At 39.2% G+C, this 27,882-nt stretch overlaps 2 protein-coding genes across 3 annotated transcripts in view; one reads left to right on the top strand and one right to left on the bottom strand.

Moving 5' to 3' along the window:
* LOC135218712 (ATP-dependent zinc metalloprotease FtsH-like) overlaps positions 1–1,462 on the bottom strand; it is a 184,552-nt gene extending 183,090 nt beyond the window's left edge. For both annotated transcript variants that reach the window (XM_064255170.1, XM_064255176.1), the window contains exon 1: positions 1,222–1,462. Coding sequence is in view for 1 of the 2 variants with exons in the window: in XM_064255176.1 (XP_064111246.1) it covers positions 1,222–1,247 (26 nt within the window). In the remaining variant the exon portion in view is untranslated. The remainder of the gene's footprint in view (positions 1–1,221) is intronic.
* A 13,200-nt stretch (positions 1,463–14,662) lies between these two features.
* LOC135218706 (uncharacterized) lies at positions 14,663–23,730 on the top strand. The gene is made up of 2 exons (XM_064255156.1): positions 14,663–14,857; positions 22,237–23,730. The coding sequence occupies exon 2, from the start codon at positions 22,239–22,241 to the stop codon at positions 23,622–23,624; it is 1,386 nt and encodes a 461-aa protein (XP_064111226.1). The 5' UTR covers positions 14,663–14,857; positions 22,237–22,238; the 3' UTR covers positions 23,625–23,730.
* The last annotated feature ends 4,152 nt before the right edge of the window (positions 23,731–27,882 follow it).

Raw genomic sequence — 27,882 nt, 5'->3', positions numbered from 1 at the left:
TTGCAGGAGGACTACTCTTGTAGGAAAAGGCCAGAGGGGCGGGAACAGCAAAGTTGCGGGTTGGAGATGGGGGTGGGGAGGGGGAGTGGAGATAGTAGGAGGAGGGGGTGAGGGTTGGCTGAGGTGGTGGGGTGGGGGAGGCGATAGGGAAGATGATGATGTCCTTGGCAGTGACATGAACCAAAAGGCCCAGAGTGAAGTCTTAGGAGCCATCAAAAACCTACCCCTAGCCTCTGACTACGGTGGCTGCTGGCCCATTCCATCCCCCTGCAGAGTGACTGTTGCCTGTATAATAATATTCCTTATTACCTTAAACAGACCTACAATGTCTGCTTTATAGTATTACATTTACCTACCTATTTATAAAGCGCACATACTTGAAAGAAATAAACGGTAAAGGCGAAATGAATAACCCTGCGGGATACCAACCCCCTCCAAATCTCAGATCACTTGTGTAAGTTAATTTGCATAAGTTTAAACAAGTTTTATTCGCGAAATGTAACGTAAAATAAAATAAAATACCTCGAAAACTTTCTATAAGATACAGGTTCGCCTCCGAATACCTGTAATACAAAAAAAAAAAAAAAAAAAAAAAAGTCCGCTAATTTGCATAAGTTTAACTTTTATTCGCGTAATGTAACGTTAAATAAAATAAAATACCTGGAAAAGTGTCTATAAGATACAGGTTCGCCTCCGGATACCTGGAATATGAAAAAAATGTCCGCTATGATTTGATAAATTATTTTGCATAAGTTTAACTTTTATTCGCGAAATGGAACGTTAAATAAAATAAAATATACCTTGAGAACACTTTCAGTACGATACAGGTTCATCACTGGATACCTGGAATACATAAAAAAAAAAAATGTCCGCTATGATCTGATTTAATAAACAGTTTGTGAGTTAGTTTGTATGAAGTCTCTCTCTCTCTCTCTCTCTCTCTCTCTCTCTGGTCGAGTGGTGGTGGTGGTGGAGTCCCTCGGGGCTGTAACCCAGAACCTCCTCTGTTCTAAATAACCCACTTCTTCCATTGATAAAAATGGGCTGCCTGGCCTGATATAAATCCTAGGGTTAAATAAAAACGACTCTTAATTACGAAAAATCCACGACATTTAAAAGTTCAGAGAGATTACAAACGTAAAAAAACGGAGACATGGGGGATTTTCGTCCCCAACTTCATTACTACTATATACCTTTAGAAACTTTCTCTATTTGACTTACCTTAAACTTTGTACGTCCATATTCATTGCGGCGGTGGCGACTTCTGCTTGCGCGGACACACACACACACCTTTCCTCCTCACAGACACACCATGAAGGATTCTCTCTCCCCCGTCAAGCAGATACGAAAATCCTTTTATTCGCCGAAATATCCCAAAAAGACCTCACATTTCAGCGTGGCGGCGCGGCCGGACATCACAACGCGAACAAGTTCAGCTGACTACTGACTGACTCGACGAACGTCGTCGACGACTTCGGAGGGGTAGTACCTCCCCCCCGCCTCCCAGAATCCCCTGAGAGTTGCCACATACCTCCATCCAAGCGCCGTTATACTTTACGTTTTATTTCGACGTTTCGTCATTTTTAAAAGTTGCTAAAATATGATCTTACAGGAACAGTTTTAAAAAATAAACCTAATATATATATTACCCTTTCTCTAGTACCAGCTGAGAATTATCACGTTAATCTTACGAAACCATGTTTTACGCTCCACGGACCACCACCACTGCCATTTTCTACTACGCGGCATATTTAAATGTTAGATGTGTTAGATGCAGTTACTATAATATCGCCAGCATGAACATTAATACTCTGTTAATTATGGCGACGCGAAACAATGAACAGCATGAGAGAGAATTGTGAATAGAGCAAACGGGACGCTGAGGTGCCGATTAGTCGATAAACATCCACCATGCCTACCTGTCTTGAAAACCGCTGAACCGAAGCTAGACTTTATATGAACATTTCTCTCTTAAAACAATGTTTAGCAGCCATCGAATCGCCTCGTCTACCGCGTAGATTTATATATAAAAAAACGAAATGGGAATATATGGAGAAAAGGTAATCTCCCGTCAACAACAGAGCCCACCCCCGCAAATCACTGCGACCCTCTTCCCCCCAAACCGGGCCAACCCCTGGAGAACCATATTCGAGCCGTAGGCCCATATGCTCGGATTTCACCTACAGTCCTTGAGTTGTATTTAACTGTCGTCTTTAACCGTTTGCTACGACATTCAAGATTTGGAGTGAGGTGAAGAAAAACATCCAGAATATGTTGGAATAACAAAAGCTATTTTATTAAACTTTTAGTTTGGCCCCTACGCGTGCGTTCGTATGTGCGCGCACGGTCTACAGACTCTAGACCGTGTGTACACTCCAACACTGAGGCATGCCGCACGTAGAGCATTACAGTACAAAACTGTGACAGGGTATACGTGGAGTGTAAACACTTTTAAATATATATATATGTATTGGCCTTTATTGCATAGTTTGATTTACCCACTGGCATTTCATCAAGACATTATGGAAAAACTATGTACGATGCCCAAGCAGCGCTTAGCCTAAAATTAGTACTAAGACCCATTATTACCGACACAGTTATACCTCTCGGGAACCATTATCATCAGAATTTCAAGTGTGTCATAACACAAGGATATTCCCACAAAGGCCTCAGTGTGCCGTGGAGAATAATAAGAGAGAAAGGGACGCCTGTCCCATGGTCTGAGGAGTCTTCCTGCTTTAGACCAAGGTCTACACTCTAGAGAATATACTAAATACTCTCTAGACCTTGCTCTTTTAGACCATGGCCCAAGACGTAAAGAATAAGAGGGACTTTGCACTGATCTGTCTTTCAGAGTGAAGAGTAGACATCGTCGGCCGTAGTCTAATGTCAAAGGAGGAAAACTCTAGAACGTTCAGAACACACCTTTAGACCTATGATCAAATGTAGGATAAGATAACGTTCTCAAAAAGGCAAAAGTTACATTTTACGTTAGGTTTGGTACCGATTTATTCTCAATGTAATCGTCCTTTTTCATACACCTATATACGGTGGTTGTTATGCTGAATTTATGACCATTTCTGAACGCAAGTTGTAGAAATAAAGAACGAAAATGGAGCAATGAATTATATCAAAAATTCATCTGAATATTCAAACCCCAATTTCTAGTGTTTTGAAAATTCGTATTATTTATTTCAAAAATGGGTCTAAATTTATATGTGAGAAGCCAAAAATATATTACTATTATGTGAACAGAGAAAAAACCAGAGAGAGATTTAAAATGAAATAATGATTAAAATCTAAATAAAAAAACACACTATATATATGTTTACATATATGTGTGTGTGTGTGTAAAATTCTTTGGAAGTTTGAATTTCAAAGTCAGTGGACCCATTGGTGGCTTCTTCCACCTTGTCTTCTGAATAATAATAATAAAAAAAAATAATAATAATAATAAGAGGTCCATGAAAGTCTCTGTCTCAGATAGATAAGTCTATTTTACAATGCTGATTAACGCATTGTTATTACCGAAGCGCGAACACCAGCCACAATTTATTTAAACGTTATTAATATTCAATATATACACGCCTTCATACAGGGCAAGATAAATATGCAATTAACTTCCTGGACAAGTCTCCAGCGGAATAGGACATGAATCTGTGAGAGAGAGAGAGAGAGAGAGAGAGAGAGAGAGAGAGAGAAGGGGGTGGGGGGAGGGGAATGGGGAATATGAAAGTCCCTTCTTGGAAAGACCTCTGGAATGCCTCTGGAATGCCTCTGGAATAAAATAACCATCTTGGAAAGAATTCTGGAATGGAAAAAAAAAAACTTCTTGGAGACCTCTGAAATGATTGAAGACCCTTCTTGGAAAGGCCTCTGGAATGAAAGATTCTTCTTGGAAAGATCTCTGGAATGAAAACCCCTCCTAGGAAAGACCTCTGGAATGAAAGACACTTTTTGAAAAGACCTCTGCAAAGAAAGACCCCTAATAATTGGAAAGACCTCTGGGATAACTTATCCTTCTTGGAAAGACCCCTGGAATGAAAAATTTTCTAGGAAAGATCTCTGGAAGGAAAGACCATTCTTGGAAAGACCTCTGGAATGGAACAAGGAGGAAACCTCCACAATTTCTGGAATGAAAACCCCTTCCTGGAAAGACCTTTGGAATGGAACAAGGAGGAAACCCCCACAGTTTCTGGAGCGAAAACCCCTTCCTGGAAAGACCTCTGGAATGGAACTAGGAAGAAACCCCCCACAGTTGCACTGAGAAGTAACAGTTAAGAGGTGTTGGACGACAAAGCTGAAAAAAGGAATGGAGGTAAAGTAAAATGTATATTAAGAAGTTAAGGGCCCTCGAGTAATGTTTATATTGCACTATAACCAGCCACACACCTCTATCACCACAGGGGTGTAAAGAAAGTTATAGTGAAAGTTTATCACTGAAAGTTGCAACAATCCTTAATACTAACAATAATAATAATAAAAATACTAACTCATCTCACTGGTCATATACCTCCCTTATCTCCTCCTCCATGCAGCTCGGGACGTTCGTGTCCTTGGCGTATTTCGGACGACGCCCTATACGTTTTCAAGGGCATTTGGCACGGGGCGGACTCTCCTGAAAAGGGTACTCGTCTGTGACCCTCAAGTTTCATTTACGGAGAATGCACTGACCTCCTCTTCTGCAGGGGCGGCGACCCCGTTTGACCCTTGTCCTCTCTGGTCTCGGATACTTAAAACGCTGAGGATAGCCGTTATGAGCAAGAGCCCGTGCTGGCATAAGGCCAGCTTAGTCTAAAACAACATGTTAGAAGGTACAGGCATAGGCCTAAAAATACATCTGGCTTCAGTTTATAGGTAAAAGAAAAATAGGAATATTCAACTAACCTACACTTAATAAAACAAATAAATAACGAAGAAAACATTCATAAACAATAAACATGACCAATCATCCAAGAAGTAAGTGAGTAAACAGTCATTGCAGCCACCTGATTCCTTCCTTTAGCATATCTTTTTCGTTTTTTATTACTTTTTTTATATACAGATTTCATTCGTTAAACCTCGAGGTTCTCACAGACGAGTTCTGCTTTTGTTATTCAGCATAAAATTAGGGGCAGCTTCGCGTAACAACAATTTATTTCCAGAAACGCAAATGTTAAAGGCAGATAGCGAAGCCAGGCACTTCGCAAACTACCTGAAACTTACGGCAGATAGCGAAATGCACCCAGGGACATTTGATCCCTCAGGGGCCAGTACTAAACACGAAGAAATACATTTGACAAACCACTAAGCCCCCCGCCCCCCAAACCCAGGGACTATAATAGTACTAAACATGGCGAAACAGTGTAGATGAGTCACTCACCGTTTCGCGCTGATTATAGTACTATTATAGCTCCGGGGAAGGTCAAATGTCCTTAAATGAAATTCTCTTATCTGCCTGAAATTTCAGGCTTTTCGCGAAATGCCATCGTTTCGCTATCTGCTAGTAACGTACATGCAATCAATGCAGGAGAACCAGCGTTGGCAACAACAAAAACATGGCGAAAAGCCTTTGTTCGAAGGAGCGTCAGGTTTATCAAAGTTTAAGCTGGTCTCTTCTTATCTCCGTCGACTAGACACACCTTACTACGCCGAGACCGAAACCACGGCCATGAATTATTATTATGGTCTTAAACTGCTCTCCTGAGCAATAATGGACGACTCTCGCCTTCATTTATCTGGAATCGGCTCGTCGGAAACTTACAATATGGCATTAGACTTAACGCGGAAGAACCAACCTTCCATTTTCTTCCATTTAAGGTTGAGAGATTGTGGAAATTGGACTAAGCGGCCACCGAAAATACCTTGTGATTGCTCGCATCGCATCGCGCTGTGACTCCGAGGAAAAAAAGGAAAAAGAAAAAGAAAAAAAAAATCACGCTAACCTGTTCTCAGCTATACCAATTTATCCGGATTTCTTCCTTCCTTTTTTTTCGACTTTATTGCGATGCAGACAGCCAATCGTTCGGACATTCGCCATTGATCGCAGTGACGAATAAAGAAAATTGTTTTTTGTCCGATTTAAGTACAGGACTTTGCACTTAATACCTTAAAACAATTCGAAAAAGATTGTCACGTCAAGATGGCGTGGGCTTGTACTCTATGTATTGTGATTCACGTGGCCAGTTTGCCGAGAGAGAGAGAGAGACGGTTCGTAGTTTCCGTTTCTTTACGCTCGTTTCACTTCCTTTCGGACGACGTCCGTAAGTAACTGCGTTTACCCTGAACATCCGGTCGATGAATCACACGGAAAATGAAAGAAACGCGACGAGGAAGGAATAAAAAGAGTGGGAAAATATAACAAATAATATGTTGAGTCTAGACGTCGGATGCAAGATTAGTTTTTAGCCGTATATGGTATTTTTCCTCTTCTTCTTTCGAGAGGGAGGGAGGGCGAGAGATTGGAGTGGTCAGACCACCGCGACATGCGTTTGTAAAGGACCCACTCCCCCAATCCAATCCAGCCCCCAGCCCTACCCTACCTCCTCCGGCAGAGGGCCTTTGGTGCGTTGAAGACGGTACCCCCAACTAAACCTCGAGATCGTCTTGACTGGAGTTGAGATCTGCGTCTAGACACTGCTTTCTCTGTGCTTATTTCCTTGGAAATAATAATAATAATAATAATAATAATAATAATAATAATAATGGTTACTGTCGTTGCGGTGGTCAGTTGCTGGATGACGACCTCCAAGTACCTGACCGTCTTCCACTTCAATTGGGTTGAATACCTGGTTGCCGGACGAAGCTCCTCTGTTGCCAGAGGTTCCATTTACGTCGTTGTCGTTTATTCCTTCATTTCTTAACATCATTGCTGAGTTTTGCTATTTAACCCATAGCTGGACCCTACCCCATCAGGGATAGGTACTCATTTACAGCTGAGTAGACTGAGGAAATTATGGTAAAGATCCTTTCCCAAGGAATCAACGCCGAGGAGAGCGGTCACCCATCCAACGACTGACCAGCCCCAATGTTGCTTAACCAGTCCACTGACGACCTAACCCACTCTGCCACGGCGCCACATAGAACTCAGCAGCATAGATCATAAAACAAGGAAACATATGACAATACACAAAGCACTACACCCAAGAGCAAATACGGACAGACTATACATAACACGAAAGGAAGGAGGGGGAGGACTACAAAGTATAGAGGACTGCGTCAACATCGAAAACAGAGCACTGGGGCAATATCTGAAAACCAGTGAAGACGAGTGGCTAAAGAGTGCATGGGAAGAAGGACTAATAAAAGTAAAAGAAGACCCAGAAATATACAGACAGGAGAATGACAGACAGAACAGAGGACTGGCACAACAAACCAATGCACGGACAATACATGAGACAGACTAAAGAACTAGCCAGCGATGACTCATGGCAATGGCTACAGAGGGGAGAGCTAAAGAAGGAAACTGAAGGAATGATAACAGCGGCACAAGATCAGGCCCTAAGAACCAGATATGTTCAAAGAACGATAGACGGAAATAACATCTCTCCCATATGTAGGAAGTGCAATACGAAAAATGAAACCATAAACCACACAGCAAGCGAATGCCCGGCACTTGCACAGAACCAATACAAAAAGAGGCATGATTCAGTGGCAAAAGCCCTCCACTGGAGCGAAGCCTGTGCAAGAAACATCAGCTACCTTGCAGTAATAAGTGGTACGAGCACCAACCTGAGGGAGTGATAGAAAACGATCACGCAAAGATCCTCTGGGACTATGGTATCAGAACGGATAGGGTGATACGTGCAAATAGACCAGACGTGGCGTTGATTGACAAAGTCAAGAAGAAAGTATCACTCATTGATGTCGCAATACCATGGGACACCAGAGTTGAAGACAAAGAGAGGGAAAAAAAAGGAAAAAATAAGTATCAAGATCTGAAAATAGAAATAAGAGGGATATGGGATATGCCAGTGGAAATCGTACCCATAATCATAAGAGCACTAGGCACGATCCCAAGATCCCTGAAAAGAAATCTAAAAAAACTAGAGGCTGAAGTAGCTCCAGGACTCATGCAGAAGAGTGTGGTCCTAGAAACGGCGCACATAGTAAGAAAAGTGATGGACTCCTAAGGAGGCAGGATGCAACCCGGAACCCCACACTATAAATACCACCCAGTCGAATTGGAAGACTGTGATAAAGAAAAAAAATAATAATAATAATAATAACAATCAAGGGGTCGTATACATATAAATTCAAAGTTCATTAACTCGCTACTATTTTTTGACTTTTAATAAAAAAACAGAGATTAGTTTTGGATAATAAGTAGTTGATATTTTTCTTTATATATGACTGACCTGCATAACTACAGCCATCTTCATTGACGTAGCTAGTACCTCAGTCCTGGATAATTTCGACCTTCCATCTGGTCACCCAGTCTATGGAACGAAAGCGATAAAGATATTCAAGAGATGAATTATATAAAACTTTTAGAGATAAGAACGCCAATCAGTTATTGGAGTAAGGTATACCTTCTCTATATGTTTTCTTATATGATAAAAGTTCCCCGAATCTATAATAATTCACAACGTAAAATAGAAAGATATAATTTCCCGGCATCTATAGTCATTCACAACTAAAAATTGATGCTTTCACTTTCGAATAATTGACGAAAGACAGTGGGGATAAATATTGCAGAAAGACATTATCTATCAGAAGCTACTCCTGTTTATCATTCAAATTAAAATACGCTCCAATGTTATAATTTTTTCAATAATCTTCGTCCCATAGTATTTAATTCGCATAAATATGGACGTAGTATGTGATCTCAAGAAGCACAATTATCGAAACTTCCCTTACTGCACATATCTCTAAGAAAAGCTTGAAAACGCTTAATGGGGAGCAGAAAACATACGATAAAATTATTTTGCTTTAGTTAGGGATTTAATTCAGAAACCCAATTTTCATTGAAGTATCGTGGTGTTACATGGGTAACGAAAGAAATGTAGCCTCGTGCGTTTTCATCAGCAAAGATACGTGTCATCTAGGATCATAATTTCTATTAAACAGTTCAGTACTCACTTGGGTTTGGCTCATGATGCCCTCAAACAGTCAAAACCAAAGAAAGGATACAGAATACTCAGATTTGTTAAGCAAGCTATGTGTCAAAAGATCAGGTAGAATATCAAAGAATGACATTAACACACGGCAATGGCTGGAAGGAAAGTGGACTGCAGACTGACAGTTGGGTGTGGCTTCCTACTGTTTCTACATTATGCTCACAGTAAAATCCTGAGAATGACATCAACCCACGGCAATTTCTGGAACTGCACACTGACAGGTGGGTATGGATTCCGTTTCTACATTGTGCTCACAGTAAAATCCTATGCAAAGAATGAAGGTTTGTATTTAAATAGGAAAAAATATCTTTTGTCGTTTTAATAGTGATAGGACCAAGGATGGGTAACTGCCAAATGTTGAACCACAAGCTGAAGTCATAGGGACTGACTGCAAATAATCAGAACAACTCCCTACAAGCTACAAACCTAAACTCCCCAACTGTGCAACCAAGTGTGAGCCAACACCCAGCTATAGAGAGCTGCCAAGAGCACTAGAACTTGCACATGTATATTGAAGATCATCCATTTTTGAGAATGAGTAATGCTTGCATGCAGCTTTGCAAGATTTCTTGCGAGGAGAAAACTTCTGGGACCTCTTCTTTCACTTCTTACAGTTCAGAGCTAAAGACAATAAGATGAGGATCAGGCAGCAAGCATACAGCTCTTCATCTTTTAATGTAAGGAACTTTAATGTTATTATTCTCTTCTATTATATCAAAGGATAAAGGGATTTTCCCAACGAGATCACTAAACCGTAGCTAAGTATAGTTTGTGAAGGAACAGGGAGAACAGATCCAATGAAATAAACAGGGAAGGCAACAGAGCCTTCAGGTTTTCCACAAACCATAATGTAAAACCCAGAACCACTGTTTGAGCAACTATCATACCCTGAGCACAGGTTATAAGCTAAGATTCCCTCAAGCATGTACCACCAGACTGGGAAGCCTGGAAGTATGAAATAAAGGGAATTGTACAGATTTTCAGCAAAATCAGAAAAAAAGTGATACCAATGTCAAAGGAGGTATCTTCCCTCCAAATGACACAAGCAACTGCTTTATTAGCCTTCCGCTACTTATTACTGCTATGAAGGAGACCAGGCAAACACATTTCTCCTCCAACAAATCCAACCCCAGAAAAAAAATTGGTGAGTCCCAGAGTAGAGGAACATATAACACCTACACATACATATTACTGTGGCCAATACATCCATGCAACTAAATCATACCTTCCACTTGAGCTTGAACAACGTCCATGATCAATTACAACTGCAATCCAAAAATATATAATCAATTATCAACAAAAGTAACTTCAACAGCAAGCCAGGGAACACAAATGAGATGTCTGCATACAATGGTATCTGAAAATAAAGTGAAGGAATGAACTTGGCAGCCAAGGTGAGTGGGTGGTACCCCACTACTTGCCCACCTACTATAGCTAATAAGCCTTGTAGGTTCCAATGATGTTGAATGACATGTAATCAACTCCCAACCCTTGAGAATCTTTTAGCATCAAATGATATTATCCACTGACAACTTTTATCAAACTTTGGGTACGACTTTTTCCTTTTTCTTTAATTTTACACTTACTACACTACACTTAAGTCCTGTACCAGAACTCAGCTTCAAAATGACTCTAATGCCAACTTTGCACAGAGCCATAAATACCCAGGATGTGTACATAATTTAAAATGCATTAACTGGAAGGTGAGGCATTTTTAGTACTACTAGAAGCCTTAGTGTCATGCATATAATCCATGCCTCCTTACATGTACAGTGTATATTTAGATTTCTCTTATGAAACATTTCTGAGCATTTTGTTCAACACCAGAGTTTATACACTTAACTGGATAAGGGCACCATTATTTTATTGTGTCTAATGTACAAATAATAGTTTTATTACAATATTTATATTAATTACAGCCTCTCATAAATTTAATAGAAATCTTACTAACTTAAAAACCTTAATTGTCACACATTAGTCTATACTTCTAGACCTTCACACTGTAACAAGTGTAATTAGACCTATCAAATTAAATCTTCATTAATTTTTAAAGTTGTAAGCAATAGAGTCAAACCATGTCTACTGGTCAGCTACAAATTCACCTCCTGCATTAGTGACATCAAAACTGTTTCTATGCTTTCACAACAGCACTGGGATCTTTCCTAAATACTGACCCTCAAGTAGTGGTCGTTATCTAGGACTACTATTTTCTGGGGGTCATTATTGTTATGGTAATCCCCAATGGGCTTGTACTGAACACACCACAAAGGTGGAGATCTGGTTAAAACCTTTGGGGGGGGGGGGGGGGGGGGGGGGGGGGGGGGGGGAGGCCACTATCTAGCACAGTAAACCAATCACCTGTAATTTTATTCACATTTCACCCACACTTTTTAAAAACAAATTCATAGTTAACATTAAAAGAAAAACAATATCATATACATAATCATACAGTATTTGCTTTGCCACAAGCAAATTTTGGGACCTCATCCCAAAATCTAAATGGGTCAAAAACCAATTACACCTGTCGCTTGGAATTCTCCTTTACAAAAGTTTCTGACATTCACTTCAGTAGCAGTTTAAAGATGGGGCACCAGAGTGGGAAGTGAGGTTTTTGGATGGGGAAAATCCAAAAGAGGGAACTACAAGAATCCTAAGAGTGCCACAATACTTCTCCAAGTCCTGATTGGGATTACAGTAAGATTTTTTGAGGGTTGGATAATTTTGACTTTAAACTATAATCAAATTATGGAGATGAAAATTTGATGTTCCTACTTCAGTGTGTATGTTCCACACTTTTCTGATATAGGTATTCATTTCAGTAGCCAATTAGTAGGCCTAGACTTAGAGCTACTGTACCCCTCTTATGCCCAAAAATGATGAGGAACCACTGTGGGAACTGGGGTTTTTGTGTGTGGAGGGGGTGACAAAAGTGAAACAAAAGAGTGTATTCTAAAACCCAATGATGCCTCAGCAAGTTCTGACTGTGATTAAGGCATGGTTTAATGAAGGTTTCACAGTGACATAGGTTATGTTAGTCTGGGATGGGGCTAAGGTGGGGAGGGAGGGTGGGAGGGCCACACAACTCACCAGCTTGGTAAAACCTGGTGCTCTAGATTACGTTAGATGGTGGGGGGGTTATTCTGTGGTGGGTGAGGCACACTCTGCCAGAAGTGACCCAGTGCCCTAGGTTAGGTTAGGTTGGTTCCTGATCCCTCACCGCATACTCCACATTCACAGTTGCTGGCACGCTACAGTTGTACTAGAGTTTCGTGCAAAGCTTTGTCTATTAACATGAAATGATTCTCTAATTTCTAATCTTGATTATCCTAATTATTGCTTTGGTAGATTATACTGAGTAACATTATCTAGTATATTTCTTTCACTTGTAGGAGCTTTAATCTTAATAGCCTACCACCTTTAGTTAAGGTTATTTTTCCTTCAGAACATCAGTTTGACTTAACTGACGTCTGGCCTTTTCGAGGGCAAATTCCCTTTCCTGTAAGAAATGTTTAATACAGTGGGTTAAATAATTTTTCATAGTATTTTACTAGCTTTGTATTTCCCCATCTAAACATGTGGTTGTCTCTCTTGGTACTACCTCAGAATGTGGGATATTGTGAAGGGGGGGGGGGGCACCATCACTACCACCAGCATGCTCTTTGGCTAATGAAATGAATGTTCGAAACGATCATGATTACAAGAACGGTATAGCTATATTCAAGAGAATTGCATTTTACTGTTTTTTTTATTTATTTTTTTAAGGTCTTGCTCCACTGAGGGCGATCTCAGAAACCAAAAATGACATTTTCTTAAGTAATTTGTATTTTTCCCAACATACAAACCCGAGGCCTTCTTAACATACACAAACCTGAGGTCTTTACCTAGGAATGACCAAAGTTAGGCTAGTCCTATATAAATAAATAAAGAAATCTGAGTTTGTTTATACGTCATAGTACTCCATATTACCTAGGGTAATGTCAAATCCTGTCATTTCATTAGAACTCTGAAAAAGGAGTCTTACCTACGAATTTTTCTTATATTCAATATTAGGTAATATTTCCTGTCCAGATACCAAGTGAGAGCTTATTGATAAATAGTCTCAGACTATCAAATATCAAGGCTCTAAAGTTAAAAGTCTTCATTCGAATTGTACCTCGGCTTTAAAATAAATAAACAAACAATAAACTTGAGAGCATCTGTAGCTGTTGATTCGTCTTGACAGCTCAGTGAGTCAACATATTTTAAACATTATTTTAGCTTCGTTAAGGAGCCATTGCCATTCGATGCGATTAAAACGTAAATTAAACATTCATCTAATTGAAATTAGGTTGTGACATAACATAATTAAACAGGAAGGCATTTAAAACACAGTTTGCAATAATAGGCTACGTACACTTTGATATCTTTCAAATTGACGCGGCAGTCTGCGGCCAGGCAACACGACCGAAATTAAATCCGTGTTGCTATGAAGCAAAATATCAATTAAAATCTCATATATTACTTTAATTCCATTTAATTTATTGATATAAATCTCAACTTTATACAAATAATATACTAATTCTAATTAAAGGATATAATAACTTTAATAAAAATATATTTTTAATCATAAAATCATTTTTATAATCCGGAAATATCTCTACTGCGGCAGACGGAGAAAGAAAGGTGTTACTTGGGTTGTAAAAAGTCTTAAAAAGCAAAGCAAACATAAAAAAACCATTGTTTATCTGCAGTAATCAACCAGGAAGATGTTTGATTCAAAGTAAACTAAAGATGCCCTGTTTTTTTGTATACATATGATCTAGAATCTGGAAAACATTCGATATCTAATAATGGTTTAAACGCTATTTCTTTCTGTCATCCAAGCGACAAATGCTTGGTCTTTGAAGTATCATGAACTGCAGGAAGCATGACATTAATGACCATGACAAATAATTTCGTTTACTTCATTCGGTAGGTGGGTCATATATACCTACTCTTCGAACCCTGCTTTGCTTTACGGCTCTTGTTTGTCGCTTGGCCAGATGCCACTGGGGGTTATTTTTATAACTTTTGCACAAGTTATGCTGTCTTTCTGTCGTGTTTAATTTAACATTTTATTCGAAAATGAGTGTCGAATTTGGTTTGGTATTTACTCGTTTACCTTAGATATTAGTTGCAAAATAACTGTGTCTATTTTGGATTCAAATACTGCAGAATAACTTTTTCTACTTTCAAACTAACGCAAATATATCTATTTTATTTTATTGCACTGCAAAAGTAAAGAAACTGGAAAAATAAAAAAACAATTAAATAGCAATTTAATCTGCTTTGCAGGGATATAAAAATTTTTTGAATGCAGTTCAGGGACTAAGACACCCAAACATTTCTTCGTGTTACTCTTCATCGTTGGCTTGGTTCCTTATAGCCACGGTCCTTTTAACCCCTTTTAACGGAGGAATAGGAATGAACGTATGAATGGGCGCGCACAAACACAAGCCCCCCAAAGCCCCCCTCCCAACCCCCCAAAACGGGCACGCGCGCACATACACACACACACACACCACACACACTGACTCGGACTGAATGCCTCTTTCAGTGAGGTGGGGAGTTCCACAGAGGAAGCTCCACGCCCTTTACTTGAGTTCCTCGACGCCCGCGTACAAGAAATGTGTAATATATTATACGTATTTCTCAAGGTGACGTGAGATGGATCGTTATTTCAAGAGATTATCTTCACTTCCGCTCTAGATATACGACAGGTTCATTCAAATGTTATACAGGTGAGATTATAATAGCGTTTCTCTCATGCACTGATTTTTCTGACACAATATTACAAGCTTAAGTAATTTTCACACACACACACACACACACACACACACACACACACACATATATATATATATATATATATATATATATAAATATATATATGTGAGTTATGGCTGAAAAATATAAATTTTTAAAAACCTGTATGATGAGGACAACCTGATTTTACAAGACAAAAGCTGCACCGAATTCAATTTATTACTGTTATATAACTGACGTAGTGGTTAATATTTGTTCAAAAACCAACGGGAAATGATAATATATGTTTGGCGATCTGAGTAAAGGAGTTAAAAATATGTGAGGAGAAAGACTGGACTGAAAAGAGACGAACTAAATAAAAAAAATTTAATGATGCTTTGAAATAATGCAATCAACTCTTTGAAGCCTCTCCTTTATTTCCAATTCTACTCTTGCCTCCTGTAGGGAATTATTGCAGAATTATACTTGACATAGCTAAGAACCTCTTTGTAAAGAAAAGCGAAACAATCTAGCTTTATTCCGTCTAACGTTTCAGTTTGATGGTAAGCAAAGTACTTTTTTCTAAAAAAAGTAATTGAATTTTGTTTCTTACTTCCATGTGGTGTCAATTATTATTATTTTATTTTATTTATGTATTATTTTTTTTTGTCTATCACAGTCCTCCAATTCGACTGGGTGGTATTTACAGTGTGGGGGGGGGGAGGGGGCGGTTCCGGGTTGCATCCTGCCTCCTTAGGAGTCCATCACTTTTCTTACTATGTGCGCCGTTTCTAGGATCACTCTCTTCTGCATGAGTCCTGGAGCTACTTCAGCCTCTAGTTTTTCCAGATTCCTTTTCAGGGATCTTGGGATCGTGCTTAGTGTGTCCTGTTATTATTATCATTATTATTACACTGCGTTGCACGCGTGTTCAGTCTCTTACCAGTCCAAGCAAAATTCAACCAAAGGAGAGAGAGAGAGGATAATTATAGTCTTAGAAGATAGACTATATGCCACTGGAATTTTTTATCTTTTATTAGAGAAAATATAGGATATTTTACAATTTTAACAGAATTACATTCAGAATTTTATCCAAGTTGACTTAAATTTGCTAGAATTTTGGTAGTACTGTACTACCAGACTCTTCGCTCACACTATAGTAGTACCAAGCACCGCGTGCACCCAAGGTCACCGAAAATAGACTTTTTTTTTATCTCTTTACAGGTGTGGATAAATTTTAAGCACGAAAGGCAATCAAGGAATGCAAGGTCAAGATTTCGGTGGTCTCTGTTAACACACACACACACACAGAGAGAGATTAGGACATCACAGTTTAAGAGACATTCGTTAAACCGCGTAGGTGAACATCACACACTCTCTCTCTCTTTATATGTTTTGAATTCAAAACGTATAGCTACGAGTGTTAAGCTCATGGAATGTAAATTAGACCGACTGCTTTTGGCGGTGGAAACGTCCCTAGCTTCCCCTTCTGTCTCTATCTTTAGGTGTCTGTCTGCCTCTGTCGCTTCTGCTTGTCTTAAATTTGCCCGCCCAACCAAGGAAACTATCTTTTCGAACATGAGACTTTACTTAAAAGTTCTCTCCCCTGCTTCTTTAAATGTTTATGTTCAGGCGAGGATTCCCCTCTCTAAGTGCCCATTGAAGAACGGGGAAAAGATGGTGAAAGAAGCAATAGTACTATCGCATGGAACTAGGAAGAAAAAATCACTAGTACTATCGAATATCTAGGAAGAAAAAAGCACTAGAACTATCGAATACCCAGGAAGAAAAAATCACTAGTACTATCGAATACCTAGGAAGAAAAAACACTAGTAATATCGCATAACTAGGAAGAAAAAAAAGCACTAATACTATTGTATGAAACTAGGAAGAAAACCCACTAGTACTATTGCATGAAACTAGAAAAAACCCTAGTACTATCGCATAACTAGGAAGAAAAAAAAAACACTGATAATATTGCATGAAACTAGGAAGAAAACTCACTAGAACTATCGCATGAAACTAGAAAAAAACGCTAGTACTATTGCATGAAACTAGGAAGAAAAAAAAAACACTATTACTATCGAATAACTAAGAAGAAAAAAGCACTAATACTATTGTATGAAACTAGAGAGAAAACCCACGAGTACTATTGCATGAAACTAGAAAAAACCCTAGTACTATCGCATAACTAGGAAGAATATAAGCACTAGTACTATCGCATAACTAGGAAGAAAAAAAAAACTGATAATATTGCATGAAACTAGGAAGAAAACTCACTAGAACTATCGCATGAAACTAGAAAAAAAGCACTAGTACTATTGCATGAAACTAGGAAGAAAAAAAAACACTATTACTATCGAATAACTAAAAAGAAAAAAACACTAGTACTATTGCATGAAACTAGGAAGAAAAAAAAAACCACTATTACAATCGAATAACTAAGAAGAAAAAAGCACTAGTACTATTGCATGAAACTAGGAAGAAGAAAAACCACTAGTACTATCGCATGGAACTAAAAAAAACACTAGTACTATTGCATGAAACTTGGAATAAAAAACACTTTTACTATCGAATAACTAGGAAGAAAAAACTATTACTATTTCAACAAACTAGGAAGAAAAACAACTAGTACTATTCCATGAGACTAGGAAGAAAAAACAATTTTACTATCGAATAACTAGGAAGAAAAACTCTTACTATTGCATGAAACTAGGAAGAAAAATAACTAGTACTATTGCATGAAACTAGAAGGAAAAAAACACTCATACCATCGCATGAAACTCATAAGAAGCAAAAAGCCGTTGCCAAGGATTATCCGTGCAACTACTATCGTCATGACAATATAAGTCCTGTATCGTGCCATCGGCCTCCTCGTATTGACGAAACCTCCTATATATTTATAGATATGGTTTTCTTGTCTTGCAACGATTCATGTAAATGACGTATTGATGAAGTGGAGATGCAGATGGGGTCATTTGGCCGCCAGTTAAGTCTAGAGCCCTGACCTAGACCACGGTCTAGACTCTAGACCAGTGGTTCTTAAAAGAGTTGGAACGAGAGAGAGAGAGAGAGAAGGGGTTTCGAGGGATAGTAGACTATAGAAAACTGATACTTTTGCATTTTTTTTATTAACATCTATATATTAGTTCCTCTCGTGTTAAGAGAAAAATTAATATACACAAAGAAATTTTAAATTTTTCCCTAGGGCTCGCCCTCCTTTGGAAATTGCTCCTTTAGGGGAACGCGCCCCTAGTTTAAGAACCATTGATCTAGACCTATATATATATATATATATATATATATATATATATATATATATATATATATAAAATATATAATGTGGTTCTAACAGCACGTGTGCGAGATAGAAATAGATTTTCGTTCGAGTTGGGTTTAAAGTTGTAGTTCGGCTAATTCTCATACCCTTGTGTCTCTGCTCGAAGTAAATTACTGTCTAGTACTTGAAAATTCTCCTCCTAATCTCGTTTCTGTCGGCTGAATTTTTAGGTTATAAATAAAAAACCAAGGCGCCCTGACTTCAAGCACCACTTCCTGAGAAATGCAGCCTGACATCCGACTTCCTCGGTACCTTAAATACAACAATTAAAGACTTTAATTGTTTTTCATTCTGCTTTCAGAGTAAACAGAGATTGCAGGAAATGTCTCCATATTTTTGTTTTCTTTTATTCTTCTCTTCAGAATAAACAGTGATGGCAGGAATTAGCAGAATTTTGCGCTGTTTAACTTTGGCGTTGACTGACTCGCTTGATTTGCACCTTACCGGCTTCGTCTCAAATGTGTTTGGGGGGCGGCTGTGTCACCATCCTGTTGCCATCTGAGATGCCTATATACACTAAGGGATAATTGAAGAATAATAATCTGCGGCTACCTATAACATGTTTGTCCTTCGTATGTCATATTCTTATATACTCCTGCGTTTGTCTGGCTGGATATTGACTTGTTTTTAGTACTACGATTTCACCTTCTCTATCTTTTATTCGTAAGTTGAAGTCCGCGAGTTAGAATGAATGGCAATTCTTTCTTTCTTTCTTTCTTTCTTTCTTTCTTTCTTTCTTTCTTCTTCTTCTTCTTCTTCTTCTTCTTCTTCTTCTTCTTCTTCTTCTTCTTCTTCTGCTGCTGCTGCTGCTGCTGACCGCATGATCAGGTAGTCTTACTTAGTCATCCAATACTTTAAATGACCAATACTTTAATAAGCAAATATATTACAGTGTATTTATACCTCTGCAAGAGGTATTGCGGAGACCATATATTCACGAGTACTTATCTGTCTTTCCTGAAGATGTTTCACAAAGTTATGGACGGCATTTGATAGAAATTTAAGGCTCGTCGGGCGACGGGCCAAGGAAGGGACGATTAGATTTTTAGATGGATCTAGATTAAGGTGCCATTTCATAATGATATATATTTTTATTGTGTTGTCATTTAGTTGTTGTTTCTCATTATGTATGTATATCTATATACGTATATAACAGCTCCATGTTGTATATCCATTTTGGTGTAAAAAGTACCACTTCCGGAAACCTGGCTTCCACTTCCGGCACTTGCGAAGAAGACTAACTGAGATGGTGCGTTCTCCACGACTGCCCATTACAAACAGCCCGGATAATTTCCATTATACATCCAGATCTACAGATCAAATAATTTTTTCCTTTATGAAAAATTAACCCCCAAAGAATTTTGATTATTATGCGTAATAACATATGTGGAATTACCGTAGCTCGCAGCGAAAAAAAAAACAATAAATAACCCACGGTAACTCCGTCTCCCGTCTGTGTCACAATATTGATGTGCCTTGACGGTATAGTCTTGTCACTGGTTCAAAAGACCAGCTTGACGGATGGCACAAGATGCTCGAGAGAGAGAGAGAGAGAGAGAGAGAGAGAGAGAGAGAGAGAGAGAGAGAGGAGATATTTTTAGATGGTACTAGGCTTTACGTTTTCTGCGTGTCCCCCTGGTGTTGAAGAGGGTTGGGCCTTGACTTGCCTTTCTCGATCTGTGGCTCGCCTATTTTTTCTTATCTGTACTTTGTTCTTGGCACATTTTCTTCTCTGTTATGTTATTCATTCGCGTTACTAAAATGTAGGAAAATATGATAGTTGAGGAATATAAGGAGAAAACTCGAGTGTACACCTTAACCAAACACAAATAGATAGATAGATATAGTGTGCAGTATTTCCATAGACTCACTCTATTCATAAAAAGACTATATAACCCATGACCAGGAAGAGAGAGAGAGAGAGAGAGAGAGAGAGAGAGAGAGAGAGAGAGAGAGAGAGAGAGAACCATTAAATACAAACGAAAAGGCGACAGCTGGAAACAGACGCGTGTGACGAACACTTAAACGGCGACGTTTCGAGGAAAACAAGTATGATAAGGCAGCTCCAACTGAAACCGTAAAGAGAGAGAGAGAGAGAGAGAGAGAGAGAGAGAGAGAGAGAGAGAGAGAGAGAGAGAGAGAGAGAGAGAGAGAGAGAGAGAGAGAGATTGTAGAGTTGGCTCTGAAAACGAGTATAGATTCGGCTCGTAAGAAGGATGAAATAACGTCATTGCTTTAGACTTAATGCGACAGTGACAACTGATAGCGGGCTGAGCACGCGTACGTCGTGGTATCGGTCTAAACAAATTTAGATTTTTGTCCTAACATGACGGAGGGGAACCAGGAACCATACGAACATACAAACACACAAACACATAGTAACAGGGAAAGAAAATTTATTTTAAGATTACTGTACAAATTTACGGTTAAAATTCACTTAGCTCTGAGGTCTGTAAAGAGAAACGCGATAAGTACAAAAACAGAATTCTTACGCTGACATGCCACCTCATTATGAGAGAGAGAGAGAGAGAGAGAGAGAGAGAGAGAGAGAGAGAGAGAGAGAGAGAGAGAGAGATTGAAATATGCGGAACAGGAGATATTTTTTTAATGATTAAAACTCTTAAAAAAAGAAATTAACTACTTTTGCTATGGCAATTGAGAGGTTTTATTTTTTACTTTTAATTTGCCTGATCGTCCAGGACGTCGAACTGATGACTGATTACATTTTATTTCCAGGATTATTTGGTCAACATAATCATACAAAAATGGTTTGGTTACTTCACTTTGCCATAACACGACCTAGTCGCAGGCAGAGGTTGTCGGATATGAAATACTTTGTGTTGAAGTGTATAACTGTTTTCACTGACAACTATTCTTACAGTTAAAACCGTTTAGAATGCTTTGAAATCTACGGTGCTAACAAGGATAATTCCGCTTCACCGCAACTGAGATTATAAATATACTTCCGAACACAGTTGTAAGCAAGGTCTAGGAATTCTCTAGTCTAGACCAAAGTATTCTTTACCTTGGTCTAGACCTTGATAGGAAGGAACTCGGGGAGGACATTTTACCTCTCCAACGCTAATGCTTCTTAGCCCACCCTTCAGTTATATTTCGAGGGACTCCATCGGTCACTCTTGAGATTATCTCACTGATTGACAGGCTGGCAGGAAGACAGACAGACGGACAAGCACACGCGGGCGTAATACTGGTACACACAACCTCTAGATACGCCCACGGACTCTAGGCCGAGTCCTCATAAACATAAATTAGCCTACCGGTTGACTTTGCCAAGAAATTTAATTAGAATCTCGGGTGAGGAAAAAAGGATGCGTCCTGAACTAGCAATAACCTCATTCAATATATTGGTTCTTCTCATTATTTGCACAACAAGCGCCCGAAAGGATATTTTGGGCTCATGCTGAAAACTAATTCGGACGCCATGACAATTGAACTTCATTGTGGAAAACTATAACCGCACTTTAGTGGATCTTGGACCTCACTGTGACCCATGACTATTGGATTAGTTATTATTATTGTCTTTTTTTAGTTCTATTTTTTAAGGCTCAGGTTAAAAAAAAACACGGTAGTAATATCATATGTAATAAATCAGTAAGTCTATTTAGTGTTTTAATGAATGTTTTCTATGATTTCTGAAGTTTCTTTTCTCTGCAAGACAAAATGCTAAAGATATTTTGTTGGTGACAACTCTATGTTTATTATAAATCAAAATGAAATTTCGCATGCATTGTTGTGTAATAATACGTAATTTTCTTTTAATGTAGCATTTTTAACATTTTCATAATTCGATATTGAATAGGCACCTATTGATTGTAAGAAAGAGTTAAGAAAGTAAACAAAAGAAATATGACCCCATTTTCAAATGGGGAATTATAATACATTCCCTGGAAACTTTGCCTGTATTTTATCATCTTCGCCTATATAACTTAAATACTTTGTTCATGCTATACGTATCTAGGCTTAGGTCAAAGGTTTCACCACCAGAAAAGTATTAAAAGTGTCTTTTCCTTCCAGGCATGAACGCAGAAGAAACTCTGTGGTGGGGCTGGTCAGGACTCGCTGGAGGTTCCTGGGCTGCAGTTGTGTGTTTGGTCGTGATCCTCGGCAGCGTGGTCAACTTCGCCGTCCTGGTACATTGGTTCACGACGAAACCTACTCCAGAAACGCCCTCTGCTGCCCTGCCCTTCGTGGATCTCCTCGTGTGCTTGCTGGCTGCGCCGTTACGGTATGCGTCTAACGCCCCTTCCGAGAAGTTGTCTCCTTTAACGGCAAACGTTACAGCAGACCTACAGGAAGATGATGGCGGTGCCCTTCTCATTCCCGATCTGGAGGACGAAGTTGTATTATACGAGGCTGAGAAAATCGCTTTCTATGTGACTCAAGTTAATGATACAGAATACGAAGAAGAATCTCCAACGCCCCTTTCTTCGAGTGATTCTATACACGCCGTTGTCGTTTTCATCTGCCTCGCTTCACTGCACGTCGTAGTGATGGTTGCAGTGCATCGCTTGGCTCTGTTGCTCAGATGTTCGCCTACGGTGCTCCTTCCATTCAGAATGACTCCTCCGGTGTTCGTATTACTGCTTGCGCTAGCGAGTGCTGGCGCTCTAGTTGGAAGTTTGCACGCAACAGGACAGTTCACAGAGCACCTGCCTCTATTGGGTACCATGAAGTACCCGGCTGACCTCTCCCCGTCGTCAGTGGTAGTTGGGTTTCTGTCCTACGCTGCAGGGCTGTGTGGAATCGCCGTGTTTTGTTACGGAACGATAATCGCCACACTCCTTTATCAGGGGAGGGATCGGGCGGTCACAAATTCTAGACAAGATCCTCTGCCCCTTACGTCAAGCACAACCAGCAGCGTCGCCATGCAGCAGTCTCCAGGAGATGAGACCACTGTGCAGACTTACAGCGGGCATGGCAGGGCCATAAGGGCATGTATGACAGTTGTATCAGTCGTCGTAACCCTGGCGGTATGTTGGGCAATACCAATTTCCTTGGCATTATATGCTCTCATGACAGACACCCAAATAACTCCTGCATTGCCATACAGCGATATCCTCCTTCTGCTATCAGGACTCATCCACCCTTTTGTGTACGGTGAAGGATGGATAGCGGTGGCAGCCTGTTACAATGGCGTGCGTAATATGACCTCCGCGACGGCGTACAGAATGGGCCTAACGAAACGCACGAGGACGCCCGTCCATGCGACGGTTAGGGGCAGGAGGCTGCAACAAGAGGAGGAACCAAGGCGACTCCAGCATCAATACGTCAGCTACTGCTGCCCCTGCAGAGCGGCGTCTCGAATCCCAGACACGCAGCTCTTCTCAGAGGCGGCGACCACTTTCGTCAACAGCTTCCCGCTCAGGCATGCCCTCTCTCGCCAGGACCCCGATCCATTGTGACGCCCTTGTGTGACGCAAGAATATTGCCCTTCCAGTCCTGAATGTATGTCCTTTTGTAATAAAAAGCAACGGAAAGTTAGATGTCTTGTTACTCCTGGCACGTTGATGATGAATTGCATTCATTCCTTATAATGCTAGTCTCAAGAGATTTCAAATCTCACCAAGTTCATTATTCCAAGGATGTCAGTGATAATGGCGAAAGTAGACACATGTCAACCATTTGGCAAAGAATTTTACTTTTGAAATTAGTTTTTAAATAATTATTATAGCCATTATTTTAACACTATAGAGTGACGTCCACACTTCTCAAGGTATACTCGTATACTACAGATGTTACGTCCTTGTAACACGAACAATATTTTGCTCCTTTTTATATTAAGCAAACAATCGCTTCTCTAAATATATAATATATGCAGCTAAACAGCAGCAATCACTACTGTTGGTTACTATAATATTCACCGACAAAAAAAGAGAAACAAAAATCTACGCAAAGAATGGCTACTATAGCTTTCCATAGAAAGTCTCAAATAACAGACTTGCATTATCTTAGTTTGACTGATATAGTTTGAAGGTGTGATGGGAAGGGAGCAGTAGCTACGCCGAAGAAGCCTTAATTAGGATCTGGACGAGAAGTAAATACAGAAGATACGAGAGAAAACCCAATTCACCCGTAGCCATCGGTCTAGAACTAGACTGGGTCTAGGACGAGGTCCAATCAGTGGCGATTCTAGGGGGGAGATGGGGGGGCAGCTGCCCTCCCAGATTTTGGCCATGCCTCTGGTTTGCTCCCCGCACTTCTTTAATGAAATATTATATATAAAATTAATCATTATTGAATAAAACAATAGCCACTATAACTAGTCACACAAAAGTGAGCTGAGTACCCTCAAGAACGTGATGCAATGTTCTGTTTTGTTTGTAGGCACTTAATTTGCATCACTTCTTATGGCAATGCAGACGATGCATTTGTAAAGAGTGGCTTTAGACGATGGAAAAAGGCACAAGGAAAAGATGGGGCCATTGCAAAGCACCTGAGCTCATATATCCACAAATCCTCCTATACTGCGTGGATTGACTACCAACACAATAAAACTGATAAAACATCCATTAAACAGAGTATAAGTGAGGGCTATCAGAAGAAAGTCCTTGAAAGTCGTCATTACATGAACACTCTTGGTGAGATTATACTCCTGACAGTAACGCAAAATACAGCACAAAGAGGTCTCAGAGAAGGTGACGATGAACAAAATCCAGGAAATATCGGTAAACTTCTTAGATACATTGCCGAATATGATCCTGTTATAGCTGAACGTGTCAGAAGTGGTCCAAAAAAATGAGAAGTACACCAATTCTGCAATACAAAATGAGATGATTGAAAACATAAAATCCTACCATTACTTTTCTATTCAAGCCGTTGAGGCCAAGAATGTGAGCAAAACTGAGCAATTAGCACTAGTAGTACGATTTTATGATGAAATCTCACACTGTATTCAGGAATGTTTTATTTCATTCACTCCCATGTCTTCATTGGATACTGCCTATATTATAGACATAATACTGAAAGCTAGAAAAATTAGGCTTAGTTTATAAATCTTCTCTTGTTGGCTTGAGATTTGATGGAGCTTCATTCATGAGTGGAGGAATTCGTGGCGTTCAGAAACGTATAAAAGAGAAAGCACCCTTTGCTTAAGTTCAGTGTTATGGTCATAACTCAACTTGGTTTTGTCAAGTGTTGCAAAGAATGTACCACAAGCATCTGAATTTTTCAGTCTTCTTGAAGAAGTCTATATCTTTGCTAGTAATGCAGTGGTTCATGAGGAGTTCCTTTCTATACAGAGGGAAATGTTTCCTGAAGAACAAATTCGAGAACTTCAACATCTCGGTGATACTCGCTGGTGGTTCTTTATTACGTCTGGAATGTATTGTAAGACTTTTGAAGGAGACTGCTGCAGAAGATACTGGAGCTCGAGCTGTATCTGCTAGAGGTTTACTTGCTCAGATGGATGCAGAATTTCTTTGTTTATTGCAGTTTTTCTCTGAAATTCTGGGAAAAATAAATAAAGTATCTCAGCAGCTGCAGGACAAACAGGCAGACCTTGGAAAAGCAGCTAAACTTATTTCTTGCCTTCGTGAAGATTTAGCTGATGTAAGAAACTCCAAGTTAATCGAGAATTACTCTAATAGGGTTGACAAACTCTGTAAAAATGTGACATTTCACCAACAGTGACAAGAAAACGTTCAAGAAAACCTCGACAGCTCCGTGATTTTATCATGCTGGAAACAACTGGCCAGACAGTTGTGGAGCCAAGTCATGCACAACACGTCACAATCTTGTATGAAGTACTAGACTGTTTAAATAGTGAATTAGATAGTCGTTTTTCCAAAGATTCATGTGCGATCTTCTGTGGCATTTCAGCTCTCTGTCCTGCCGGACAGACGTTCTTACATGAGGATGACTTGAAGTCATTTGCTTTATCATATTCAGTTAATCAAAGTGATTTAAAACACGAGCTACATTTAGTTAAGAAATTGCTCCAGAAAGAACCTCGTCCACCTACATCATTAGTAGAGTTTTTGTCATTTATTCATCCATATAAATCTGCCTTTGATTGCTTATACAGGTTACTATTGATAGCTGTAACACTTCCTGCTTCTAGTACTTCTTGTGAAAGAAGTTTTTCCAATATGAAAATAGTAAAAACATTTCTTAGAAATTCAATGAGAGACTAAGTAACACTGCATTATTATCAATTGAAAGTAAACGGGCTGAGAGTATTGACTTTAAAATAGTTTTGTAGATGAATTTGACAGCCGACATGATAATCGTAGAATCAAACTGCTAAAAACATTTTGAGAATTGTCTCGACATGGTCCATATCTGTTTTTTGTTCAAATGTGTATTATAAAAACTTAGCATTCTTTAATAATTGCATATTGTTATGAATTGTATAGTTTTGATTGTCGGAACATTTTGAGAATTTTCATGATAAGCCTCGTATCTGTCTGTTCATTTCATTAATTAATACTTTTCCTTACTTTGTACAACTGGGCATTATACTTGTAATTCTTTAATAATTGCATATTGTTTGGGATTGTATATAGTTATGAACGTCAAACCAGCATTTTCAGAATGGTCATGCCATGGTCCATATCTGTCTGTTCATTTAATTAGTTAATCCCTTTCTTTAAGTTGTGCAAATGTGTATTACACAAAGTTAACGTTCTTTAATCATTTGCATATTGGTTTGAATCGTATATAGTTCTGAATGTCAACCTGAATCTTTTCAGAATTGTCATGACATGCCCCATGTATATCTGTTCATTTCATAAAGTTACTACCTTTCTTTATTTGGTTCAAATGTGTATTATATTTATACATACTATCCATTCTTTCATGTTTGCGTATTTTTTGGAACTGTATATAGTTTTGAATCTTAAAGTTTCATATCTTGCAAGTCAGGTAAAATATCCGATGGATGATTTACAGTTGCTTTGCTTAGGAATCAAACAAAATCCTATATGAACATTTACTTTTAGTCAAATTCATTTCTCCATGAGTTTCAAAATGTTTCCAAAATTTTAATTGTTTTTAGTTACCTTTCCTATGATGCCCACCCAACAATTATCTTTGCCCCGGAGTTGGCCCCCGACTTTTTGAGGGGTAGAATCGCCACTGGGTCCAATGAAAAGTGACCTTGGTCTAGCCCAGAAAAGGGGATATTGTCATGATAATGTATTCTAGAACTTTTATACCTGAAGAGGAATTGCAAACATCACTAGCTGGTTCGTATCACGTCAAAATAAAAGTTGAATATTTCTTGGAGAGAGAGAGAGAGAGAGAGAGAGAGAGAGAGAGAGAGAGAGAGAGACGAGAGGACGAGAGAAGGAGAGAGAGAGAGAGAGAGAGAGGAGAGAGAGAGAGAGAGAGAGAGAGAAAAGCTTGAGGTGTTGCTTGTTCAAATGTATTTGTGTAAAGTACTTTAACAATGATCCAGGTCAGATTTCCCCTTCTTGGCAAACGAAAAATATCATGCTGACTGAATCGATAAAAGATTGTTTATTCCTCTCAGCTCATATATGACTTATTTGTTCGTCTTTTCGATGACATAATACCCTGGTAAAGCAGAAATATTCAACAAGGGTGGATACTCACCATACTGATAAAGAAGGAAGCTGAGGAATAAGGGCACTGCCCCTGTCTTGTGAGGAAATAAAGATACTAAACTTGCAACAGACCGCGGGGATCTGGTCAGAGCAC

This window comes from Macrobrachium nipponense, chromosome 19 (assembly GCF_015104395.2).
Source record: "Macrobrachium nipponense isolate FS-2020 chromosome 19, ASM1510439v2, whole genome shotgun sequence".
In the NCBI taxonomy this organism is placed as follows: Eukaryota; Metazoa; Arthropoda; class Malacostraca; order Decapoda; family Palaemonidae; genus Macrobrachium; species Macrobrachium nipponense.
Note: the sequence above shows the minus strand (reverse complement) of the source record. Positions and strands in the feature narration are given on the sequence as shown.

What these genes read in the sequence shown, in the direction of transcription:
- LOC135218706 (XM_064255156.1), top strand. Translation starts at nt 22,239, where the DNA reads ATGAACGCAGAAGAAACTCTGTGGTGGGGCTGGTCAGGACTCGCTGGA.